The 12,494-nt window shown below is 41.0% G+C and overlaps 2 protein-coding genes across 2 annotated transcripts in view; both read right to left on the minus strand.

The window, feature by feature from the left end:
• KIAA1958 overlaps positions 1-4,020 on the minus strand; it is a 98,393-nt gene extending 94,373 nt beyond the window's left edge. Inside the window, exon 1 of the mRNA XM_081151761.1 lies at positions 3,937-4,020. The gene's annotated coding sequence lies outside the window, so the exon portion shown is untranslated. The remainder of the gene's footprint in view (positions 1-3,936) is intronic.
• A 3,872-nt stretch (positions 4,021-7,892) lies between these two features.
• Positions 7,893-12,494, minus strand: part of HSDL2 (hydroxysteroid dehydrogenase like 2) — a 48,371-nt gene continuing 43,769 nt past the window's right edge. Inside the window, exon 11 of the mRNA XM_081151025.1 lies at positions 7,893-10,179. Coding sequence (XP_081007151.1) covers positions 10,067-10,179 — 113 coding nt within the window. The 3' untranslated portion in view covers positions 7,893-10,066. The remainder of the gene's footprint in view (positions 10,180-12,494) is intronic.

A 12,494-nucleotide genomic window follows, 5' to 3' on the forward strand; every position in this document is an offset into this window, starting at 1 on the left:
AAAAATGGGTAATTTTATAGTAAGACTTTTAATGTTTTGAAACATTTATTAAATGTTTTCATGTCTTCTTAAAGTTTTTTAAAGTTATATTTCACACAAACTTGCAGTTTACCTTTTGAGACATATATGTTGTTGTTTTCCTTTCAGTACAAAAGGGCCAATTACTGATGTTCCTTTTGCTTTCTATACTATTTTAAGTGTAATAAAGTGTTTCTGAAATACATCTTCTTTGTCACTAGAGCCATTGCTATTACCAACACGAAAAAGTCAAAAAGCTTTCCAACTATTTAAGTGTTAAGACTTGCAAAACAAACTTGAATACTGCTCCATAAATTGCCTTTCTCCAGAAAAGTATATTAAATTTTTTTGACACTGAATACAAAATAAAATTCAAAAATTTGCATTTTCAGGACTTTTAGATTCTTGACCTTTATTTGAATTTGAGACTAAGCTTTACCAAACAACAGAATTTACACTGTAACTAGCCAACCACAGTCCTCATTATGGAATCTATGCAATGCATTTGTTACCTAGGAAACAGACCAGAACACAGGCAGAGTGCAATTTCATGATAGCAAAAGAATTCTCCCATCATGCTGGTAAATAAACTCCATAAATCAACTAATCAAAAGCAAAGTCAAAAAGTATCATGTAAGAGTTAAGTTTCATGGAACTTTTTTAAAGAAAAAAGAAAAAAAGAAACCTATGGGGCTTCTTCTCCCAACTATATTCTGAACAGGTTTCTTTACAAACACAAACTGTCAGAAAATAAACTGTTCAAAATAAATGGCTTCTCTCCAATCTTCAGCTTCTCTATTTTTGACAGTATTTAAGAGAAAAAGCTTCTTTAGAGCCAGCCTCATACATCTGGTAGCAGAATATTAATCCAAGAATAAATTCTACATTTTCCACAAGCAGCAAGGGTTTGTACTATTCTTAAACTGTGCAGGACTATAAAGGCTGGAATAGGGTCACTGTCCACACCTCTCATAGTCAGACCTACTTCCCTACCAAGCTACAAAAACTGCATGAAAAAGAAAAACTTGAAAGTCATAAATCTATTATAAAAAATACAATTGTTACTTTTCAGTTTTCCATTTGATTACTACTAATGATACTATCATTTAAGGGTTCCAGTTAACATAAAGTGGCCATTTTGAGTTTCCTTTAAAGGTACCTACCTCACTGAGAACAAACAGGAAAAGGCTAGTAAAGTCTATGGATTTTTAAGCCTATCAAACTTAGTGTTGTTTTAAAAAAGAATCTGGTAAATGTCAGTTTATACTGCTCAGCTACATTTAAAATCCAACTTTATACAAATTTAAAATTTCTGGAAATAGCATTGATTTTTCACAATATCAAAAGAAGTAGGAAAAAAAAATCAACCATGAAAAGTGAAAAATAATTTATGTGCCTTTCTAAACAACAACATACCAGAAGGAAAATCAGTTGGCAATACGTAAGATTCTCTGGAATGCCTCTAATTATAGTACAATATTCTTGTTAATTATATAAAAACCAAAAAACTAATGTCTACATATCATAGTCAAAAAACAAAACAACAACAACAAAAATAGCCAGCCACATAGAGATTCTACACTGCCAATCCCAAAAAACTATTAAGCGCAACTACAACTTTGCCAAGCAATTCTCAACACAGGCTACACTCTCTATACTGTTTAGTTTACATAGTGACTCTGTTAAGCTTTATTGCTAAGACTGACAGCCTTGTAAATAAATACCTACCCAAGCAATTCTACTTGTTAGTTTATCTTTTTTAATGCTTCTAAGAGCTGATGAAGAGTGTGTATCTAAGAGCTGAAACTCTGGGAATGTTTTAGAACTACATTCCACCCTTCAGAATAAAGCTTGAACAAATTTCAATACCTATCCTCTTTGGTCTATACTTAATGGCAGGTCAAGAGGAACCTTTCTCAAGGGCCTACCAGCAACCCTGAGCCTTCTGCAGACTTTAAATTCATTTACCTAATCTAGACCGGAAGTCAGAGCAGGAACTAATAAAATTTGATCAACTCAAAGGGGCTGGCACCATTGTTGTTACATGTTGCCTCTTCTAGGCTTTAAGTGTACAAAAATATACACTCCGGGCACTTACAAAATTAGGCATAGAATAATATTAATGTGTTAAGTAACTAGGGCAAAAATCTAGGATAAATATTTTTAGAAAAAAGACAATATTTTAGGTACACCTGTCTCCTCTTTATAAAGACAAAAATCAAGTTGCCTAATTAAAACTGGATTAAATTGTATATTGTTTTCTGATGAATTTCTGCATGTTGATGAAAATTTAAACATTTTTCCAAGTTTAGATAATGCTGTTTTCAAAATTATTTTTTAAGAAAGCTTCCATTTTCTACATAAAGCTGTACATATAACTGAGTGCCCTCAAAACAGTTTTTTATAATATGCTTGGTAACTGTGAGATTTAAGTTTGTCAAAATGGATTCTTATACACTAGGCAAAAATAAATAAAAGTCTCCAGAAGTGAGCAGCAGATTGAGATTAATACAAAGACATAAATCTGTACCTGCATTAAAAGTCTTAATCTGTAAAATTAATTTTCTGGGTGCTTAATCAACTTCATTTATTACTTGAGTATCTGAAATATATACCGTCTATAAGAAACATAGCCAGAAAAATAATATAAATAAGAAATATCACAGTACTTTTCAAAACACTCTATCCACTAAATACGTATACAACCCAATTGCTGGGTTACATACAGAGAATATACAAATTCATATAAAATGGGGAAAACACAATCACGGGGGGGGGGGAGGGTCGGAATCAGCGCTAACATTCACGGTCTCCCCATATGTTGTAACAGATCTTTCTCAAAGGAGCAAAACAATAAAGGTTTTAGCCAGAACGCAAAGCTAGATAACTGTTGACTGCACTCTAATGTAACCTCCACAGTGGAAGCTGTCACCTCCTGACTCGCTTGTTAACTGTTTGTTTAATAAGCAGAAGAGTCTGTCATGCTAATCCTAAGGAGTCTGAGAAATAAGAAAACTTTACCCCAAAACTTTAAAATACACGTTAAAAATTGTAAAAATCACAGCCATGTTGATCTTTTGTGTTTTTTTGCCTTTAAGTCCCAGGAGGAAAGAAAAGAAAAAAGAAAAAGAGAAGGCGGCTAGCAGGCCACCCGAAACCACGAGCGTTCTCCGATTTTTGTTCGATTTTGGCCGGCCAGCCTCCTCCCACGCAGGGCAGCGCGTCTCCGGGCGTATTTGATAACAAACCCGGCTGGCTGTGCGCAGCCTCAGAGGGGCCGCGGAGCGCCGGCGGAGAGAGCCCTCCGCCGTTAGAAACAATAAATAAGGGGCCGGAGCGCGGCACGTTCCTTCACACCCGCCCCGGGCGCACCTCAGCGCGCCTCCCGGGAGACACACAAGTCTGGCAAAGCCCAGGACCCCCTCTCCCCCTCTCCCCACAACCGTCTTCAGACTTGGAAACTAAGAGGGCAGGTCTTTTCTTCCCCTCCCGCCCTCCTGCCCCTCCGACAGACCCAACAGCGGGAGCAGGCGAGCGAGACCCACGCAGCGCGCCCGCCGCCGCCGCGGCCACGGGAGATGCTGGGCGGCGCGCGGGTCCTGGGAGGCGGACCGGAGAGCGGCCGCCGCCGGGGCTCGCTCCCGAGGCTCCCAGGGCCGCCGGGGGTCTCCGCCCCTCACGCCCCCAAGCCCGTGGCCGGCGACGTCCGGCCGCCCGGCTCGCCGCCCCGACTCTCGGCCTTCCCACCCTCCCTCCCCGGGAGGAGACAAAAGGAGGGTTCAGCCGGGTCAGCGCGCGGCCGCCGGGGGGGAGGCGGAGGAGACCCCAGCGCGGCCGCCCCCGACACAAAGGGACTCGCCCGCCCCGGTGGCCGCGTCGGCGCGCACGTCCCCGCCCCGCGCGCGGGCTCTCACTCACCTGCAGGTGTCTGTGCGTCTGTCCATAGGAACGCGGGCGGCGGGGGGGCCTGCGGAGCCGGGCGGGACGAGGCTGAGGGGAGGGGAGGGAGGGAGAGCGGCCGGGGGGCCGGGGAGCGATGCCAAGTGGAGCGGGGAAGGCGCCGGGCGGGCTGCGGCCGAAGCGGGGTGCGGGGGCGCCAGCCTGGCTCGCCGACCGGCGCGCGCCGCTCCGTGCGCCCCGGGCTCGGAGCGCCGCGGGCGGGCGGGGGGCGGGGGCCGGGGGCGGGGCGCGGGCGGGGCCGGGGCGCGGGGCGGGGGCTCGGACCCCGGGCTCCAGCCGGCACCGGAAACGCGCCGTGGTCCGCGAGACCCACAGGAAGTGTGTAACTACACCTCCTACGACGCGCCGAGCTCGCAGCCGCAGCTGCCCCGAGGAGTTGGGGCCCGACCTTCCTGCTGGACGCGCGCCCGCGACCCCGGTCTCCGCGCCCGACAGGTGTGCGGCCGCGACCCCTGCTGCGTTCTGAGGTGGGCAGCATCCCTTCTCGCCTCGCTCCCGGGGCCGCTGTCCCCGCCGCCCCTCGGGGCTCCTTACATTTCCACGTACACGCTCTGAGCGGACCTCTTTACAAGACCGTGCTCCGTGTGAGGCAGGTACGTGGCACCTGTTTTAAAGCACTAAGTAGTCATCTTTTACACCCAGGCATGTATAAGAACACCTCTGACCGACAGACGTACAACCCACCACAGTCACCTCTGCTCGGTGGCATTTCCTAATCCAACTGCAACACACGCGTCTTTCCCATGGAAAGAGTGGAGCCGCTTAAAAACCCCTAAAAGGCACCAAGACCCAGGAATCATACAATAACAGCACTGATACCGCTCCACACAACATGCCAAAGTGTTATCAGGCACCCTGCTTACCTAACAAACATTTTCATAGCATTTACAGTATTCCTGGGGTTTAAACTAAGTGCTTAGCGAATATTAATTTAATCCTAAAAACTCTATGAAGTGGATGTTAGCATTGCCCTGTTATAGATGGGGAAGCTGAGGCACAGAGAAATTAAGAAATCTGCCCAAGATCATATTCATCCCAGGCAGTCTAGCTGCTCTTAACTCCCTATCTACTTACAGCACTGAGCATCTCCAAAATAATAAAAATGGTAATAAATAACATTTAGGGCCTATCTGATTAGCCATATGTGGGGCTCACATCTTGGCCTCATCCCAGCTATGACAGGGAAACTTCAGTCACTTCTCCCCCTGAGGTAGGTCGGGGAGGGAAGAATATGACTGAAGCAGAGAGAGACTACTGAACAAAGGAGAAAGGATTCTTGACACCAGACTCTATCAATAGCCCTCCTGGTCTAGGCTGAATAAAAAAATCTATGCAAACATTTCTGACAAAATGATGTCTGTTAAAAACAACCACACAGAACACAGTTAATTGCTACATGTTTCAAATATGTACTCCTGTGGAGAAATTAGAACCAAAAGAATTTAAAGCAGGAACTTCAAGGGACATTTACACACCCATGTTCAATGCATCATTATTCATTGTAGCCAAGATGTGGAGGCAGCCCAAATGTCCATGGGTGGGTGAATGGATAAACAAAATGTGGCATGTACATAAAATAGAATATTATTCAGCCTTAAGGAAAGAAATGAAGTCGCTTGCTAAAATATAAATGAGTCTTGAAGCTTTTCCACTAAGATCATCCTCAAGGATGTCCCCTCTCACTACTGCTTTGCAACATCATACTGGAAGTCCTAGCTAATACAATAACACAAGAAAAGGAAATAAAAGTTATAAAGATTGGGAAGGAAAAAAATAAAACTGTGTTCATAGGTGACATAATTGTCTCTGTAGAAAATCTGAAACAACTGACAAAAATCCTCCTGGAACCAATAAGTGATTATAGCAAGGAGGTAGGATATAAGGTTAATATACAAAAGTTCATCACTTTCCTATATACCAGCAATCAACAAGTAAAACTTAAAATATAAAACATATTACCACTTATATTATCACCCCAAAAATGAAATATTTAAGTACAAATCTAATGAAATACGTATAAGATCTATACAAGGAAACCTATAAAATTCTAATGAAGGATATCAAAGAACAACTTAATACATGAAGAGACACTTCATGTTAATGAATATGAAGACTCAATATTGTCAAGACATCGATTTGTCCTAGTCTTTCATACAGATTCAGTGCAATGCCAATGAAAATCCCAACATTATTTTGTGTGGATCGACAAAATGATTCTAAAGTTTATATGAAGAGGCAAAAGACCCCAAATAGCTAATTCAATATTGAAGGAGAAGAACAAAGTTGGAGGACTGACACTGCCTGGCTTCAAGACTTACTATAGAGCTACAGTAACCAAGTAGTGTAGTATTGGTGAAAGAAGAGACAATAGATCAGTGGGACAGAAGAGAGCCCAGAATATAGACTGACACAAATATAGTCAACTGATCTTTGAAAAAGGAGAAAAGATATAGTCTTTTCAACAAATAGTGCTGGAACAACTAGGTAGCCACATGCAAAAAAACAAATCTAAGCAAAGCCTTTACTCCTTTCACAAAAATTAATTTACTTAAAATGGGTCACAGATATAAATGCAAAACTGTAAAACTCCTAGAAAGTAACATAGGATAAAACCTAGATGATCTTGGGTGTGGCAATGACTTTTTAGATACAATACAAGGCACGATTCATGAAAGAAATGATTGATAAGCTGAACTTCATTACAGTGAAAAACTTCCGCTCTGCAGAAGACAATGTCAAAAGAATGAGAAAACAAATCATGGACTGGGAGAAAAATGTTTGCAAAAGACGTGTGTATCTGACAAAACACTGTTTTACAAAACATACAAAGAATTCTTAATACACAACAAACAGAAAATAACCTGATTTAAAAATGGGCCAAATACCTGAACAGATACTTCACCAAAGAATGTAGAGAGGCAAGTAAGCATGTGAAAAGATGTTCAACGTCATATGTCGTTAGGAAATTGCAAATTAAAACAATGAGATACCACTACACACCTGTTAGTATGGCCAAAATTCACAGCACTGACAATGCCAAATGCTGGCAAGGATGTGGAGCAACAGGAACTCTCATTCCTTGGTAGTATGAATGCAAAATGGTGCAGTCACTTTGGAAGAAGTTTGGCAGTTTCTTACAAAACTGAACATGCTCTTACTATACAAGCCATATGTTTTCCTCCTCACAATTTGCAAAATTAGAAGCTCAAAGTCCTTTTTCTTTGTGTTACTTTTCTAAAAATTTATTATTCTTTTGTTAAGATAATGTATAAGCTCAAGTGTTTTTTGTTTGTTTGTTTTTGGGGTTTTTTTGCAAGAACATTTGATAGAATTACAGAGGTGGAATAAGTAATTCCTAGAAGAAATGCGTTTACGAAACAAGTTATAGAGGCAAAGAAAGGGTCTTTGGCGCTTGAGAGAGAGGAAGCTAATGCTGACATGCTGGGGGGGGGGCAGAGGGAGGAGTTTGGATGGGGTAGGGGTGGGGGGTGAGAGAAGGGACAGGAAAAGGGAAAGGCAAAGACAAAGGTGCAGGCTGCTCCCAGGTTGGAGAGCCTAAGCTGAAGTTCTAACCATCCCTTTGAGTAACTCGTGTCTGAATGCTCCCATGTATATGCAATTCATATAATAATAAATACTATTTGTTTTTCTCTTGTTAATTTATCTTTTGTTAGTCTAATTTACAGGGCCCCAGCTGAGAACTTAAGATAGATAAAGAGGAAAGATTTTTTTTCTTCTACTTAAGGGGATTACGAAGCACTATGTAAGAGGATTTGTTGAAATGTAAGATGACTAGCAACAAACTATCTTAAAAATGTCTAACTTCAGTCAGTAAAAAGTACAATGGCATGATTTCCCTCCATACCATTCTTTTTTTTATTATCATTATAAATATATTTTTAAATGTTTTTATTGATTTGAGAGAGAAAGGAAGGTAGAGGGAGAGAAACATCGATGTGAGAAACATCAGTTGGCTGCCTGCTGCATGCCCCCTACTGGGGATGGAGGCCAAAACCCTGGCATGTGCCCTGACCTGGAATCAAACCAGCAACCTTTTGGTGCGTAGGGTGATGCTCAACCAACTGAGCACACAGGCAGGGCTCCCTCCATACCACTGTTTCAGAAACAGGGCTCAATTGGCTACTGGACAACACATAAAATAGCCATTCAAAGCTTTTGGGAGAGTCTACAACTTCAACACAGTTAATGGGCAGATCCACAAAATGGGAATACATGTGAACTCATTAAGTCATTTGGAGGAGGTGGCAAGAGAGGCGGCTTCAGGAATGTAGGTGACTACCTTGACTTCTGATACAATACCGCAGATTGCCCAATACTTCCTAGTAATGAACCCTAAGGGGCTACAGATGACCTCATCCAACTCCCTCAATTACTAATGTGAAAACCAGGCCCTGTGGAAAGAGTTTTTTCCCAAGTCCATGTGTTTTAGTGACCAGAATCCAGAATTCCTGCCTCACAATATTTTCTACTTTTATAAAAAAATATTTTCTACTTTCTATTTCCCAAAGTTTTGAGACCATTTGAAAAATGAAGAGAAAACGGAGACGTCTTTAGAAAACTTTAGTAGAAAAGGAGCCAGTTGGCAACATCTCAGGTGACCAGGATCTTTGTGGCTAGAAATGACTGGAAGATGCCAAGGGTGTTGTAAGGCTACTACTCAAAGTCAATCCATCTGGGCTTCTTGGAGGGGGAGGTGGGGCCAATGTACTGGGAAGTTTTTGTTGGATAGGGCTTGTTAATTTTGGCTTTGGGCCAGTCCTTTCCCATTTCTGATCCTGTTTCCTCATTTATAAAATACATATTAAATCCCTTAACATTATGATTCTATATGAAATGTCAGAATTAGCTAAGTTGCTTAATAGCACAATAATATTAGAGAAAGTAAAAGTATTACACTCAAGTATTTTTAACTGATAAAATGAAAGCTAAGGGCTTTAAAAAAAATTTTTTCTAAAAAAAGACCAACCAACCAACCATTGCATTAGTTTGCTAGGGCTGCCAGAACAAAATACCACAGACTGGGTGGCTATACCAACAAAAATTTCTTACAGTTTAGAAGTCTAAAATCAAGGTGTCAATAGATTTGGTTTCTTCTGAGGCCTCTCTTCTTGACTCACTGTGTCCTCAAGTGGTCTTTCCTATGTGTGTGCATCCCTGGTCTCTCTTTTGTGCCCATATTTCCTCTTCTTATAAGGACATCAGTCAGACTGGTTTAGATCCCACCTTAAAAGTCTCATTTTCACTTAACCACCTCTTTTAAAGGCTTTATTTCCTAATACAGTCACATTCTGAGGTACTAGAAGTTAGGACTTCAACAGAAAAATTGGGGGGAGAGAGGGCAGATATTTAAGCCTGTAACAACCATCTATTTTAATGTTCTCATTTCAAAACACTGTTACCAAGTGCATACTTCTGGGAAGAGATTATTTTATTTTAGGACATTTTTTCATAATTTAAAATAGGATACATATTAGTTGAATTACATTAATAATATTTTCCTATAGATGACATGCTTGGAAAGCTAGTTAACACAATGAAAAACTGTTTTTGTTTCATTACTCTTCAAAATAGAATTTATTAAGTAGTTTATTATGTGATTCCTATGAAATTGTATTATAGACTATCTTCTTTAAAGTAAGTATATAAAAATCTAAAATATCATTAAGATTTTCATTGGTATACAACCCCAAATTAAAAATTTTAGAACTGACTAGCCATATTTTTCATGGGGAAAAGCTTTAAAAAGAGCTAATGTTACTTTACTGCTTGACCCTGATTGGCTGCTCATAATACTTTTCCTAAAAGAAGATGGTAAATGGTTTATAATGCTCAGAGGGCAAAACTCACAAAATATAAAAAAGAATGTCTTAGAATTGTACTTAAGGTTAAGTTTTTACTAGCTGTTTTAATTATAATTTCAAGTCTTATAGATACAGAAATTCTATTTCTTCCAGAATAAACATGCATATCCTTATAATACAATAGGGAAGAAAACAAACATTAGATTTTAACTGTTGAACCCTTTTACTTTTTGAGCTTAGAGGTCGACATATTTTTTTCCTTTCCTTCACAGCTTGGCCTGCATCTGACTCATTAGCTTCTCCAGTTTGATTGCTAGTGCCATGTTTCCTTTAATCTTCAATTTTCCTGACATGAATGCCATTGTTGGTTTTAGTTTCCCTAAAACGAGAAATTGAAAGAGGGAAAAGCATCCATTAGTACCCTTAGGGACATACTGCTTCAAGAACATGCATGATAAAAAGAATCTTGAGTTCTATAAATCTGTGAAGCACAGAAATTTCTATTACAGCATTTTTAAAATCAGTATCCTGGGAAACCCAATTCATAGACTTAGATGTTAACAACATCTTATAATACAAGAGATAATGTGAAAACAACAATCAGCAAAAGATTACAGCAAAAAGCTGAAGATGCAACATTTATATACTCATTGCAGTACTCTCAAGGATACGTGGCCCTTAAATTAGTTGAGGTAAACAAATACTATCTATTTTAGTTAATGTTCCACTCTATTATAGTTCATTAAACTTCTAACATTTCAAGTTTAGATTTTTTAAAATCTAAGTGCATATAATATTCTTAAGAAATGATCATTAGAAGTATAGGTATGGACACAAAAGTATATGTTAGCATTATTTTAACCACAGAAATGCTAGGATATAAAACGTGAGCTTTAAAACATAATTATAGCTAATAACAACATATAATATATAGAAGCTCGCCAAGGGAAGAAACTTTGTTTTTATTTGCAACTCTCATTCCAGTGCTAGTACAGAGTCTGACACACAGAGGAATTAATGAGGAAACAGAGGCTCAAAGAGGATTTTGACTTTCTGAAGGTCACAGCTTGTAAATGATGGTGCTGTAATTCAAAGCCAGATGTGTCTGATTCTCATTTATAGTTTGAGCTATATTGTGCCAATTTATATATAGGTCATATCTCCAGAGGGTACAGTATGTATCTGGTGCATTAGTAAACTTTCACTGGGCCACGTACAGGCTGTTTGTAGAAAAAATGTGTGGGTTAATATATTGTACATATACTGAGATACTAAATACCTTAAATGACTCTGTGTAGGAGTTGTATCAAAGCATTTATAGAGTGGCTATGGACAGAAAGGATCAAGTCCAGTTCTTTCACTTTAATGAATAAACTGAGCTGTGCACTAGTCCAAGGAAATGTGATGTTAAAATACCTAAACTCACAAATAATAGATTAAAAGATAATTTGTAAATAACATGGAAGATACTGGAAGATCTTTATTCTTTAAAGGAACAGAACAGCCCCTCCAAGAACTTACAAACACTAATACTTGGGTACCCTGCAGCCAAAAAACTGGCTCCCTGCTCTTGTCACTCTACAGTGAAGCCCACCAGTGAAGTTCACAAGCCCACCAGTCTCCTCATGCATATAGAGCTTCCAGTCAGCTATACAGCCTTGCCTATAAAGATGAATGGACATCAGATGGAGACAAAAAACCAAGCACCCCAAAACAAAACCAAATAAAAGCAATTTGGAGGAAACAGAATGTAGCACAGAAGAAAACTGAAACAAGGTAACTGAACAACAAGTAAATTCCATAATTCATGTCCTCATTGATAAGAAAAGATGTAACACCAGTGTAGCAAGAACAGGATGCTGGAGGAGGAAGGGGGGAGAGGAGAAGAACAGGAAAGAGAAAAAGAGAACAGGACGACAAGGGATGGGGGAGGGAGAGGAAGGAGAGGAACAGGGCCTGGGAGAAGCAGAAGAAGGGGAATGGACTGGGAGAGTGAGGGGGAGGAAGGGGAAGTAAGAGAAAAAGAAAGGGAAGGGAAGGGAAGGGAAGGGAAGGGAAGGGAAGGGAAGGGAAGGGAAGGGAAGGGAAGGGAAGGGAAGGGAAGGGAAGGGAAGGGAAGGGAAGGGAAGGGAAGGGAAGGGAGGGGAGGGGGAGGGAGGGGGAGGGAGGGGGGAGGGAGGGGGGAGGGAGGGGGGAGGGGAAGGGGGAGGGGAAGAGGGGGGGAGGGAGGGGGGAGAAAGGGAGGGAGGGAGGGAGGGAGGGAGGGAGGGAGGGAGGGAGGGAGGGAGGGAGAAAACAAAGAGTGAGCTCCTGGAAATTAAAATCTGGTCGACAGTATTAAAATACAGCCCTGGCTGGTGTGGCTCCTTTGGCTGGGCGTTGTCCAGTGCACTGAAAGGTTGCCGGTTGGATTCCAGATCAGGGCACAGGCCAGGGTTTCAGGCTAGATCCCTAGTAGGGGGTGTGTAGGAGGCAACAGATCAATGTTTCCCTCTCACATAGATGTTTCTCTCTCTCTCCCCCTCTCCCTTTCTCTCTCTAAAAATCAATAAAAAATCTTTTTAAAAAATACAGTAGAAAGGATACACCTGCAGATCCCTGGTCATAGCAGTTACAAACACTAATTTTGGTCTCTCTATTGCAACAGTCTTGAGACCCACTATTGTAAAAGCCTCTCTCCAACCCTCACCCCAA

This window comes from Miniopterus schreibersii (genome assembly GCF_964146895.1).
Source record: "Miniopterus schreibersii genome assembly, chromosome: 11".
NCBI classification, from domain to species: domain Eukaryota; kingdom Metazoa; phylum Chordata; class Mammalia; order Chiroptera; family Miniopteridae; genus Miniopterus; species Miniopterus schreibersii.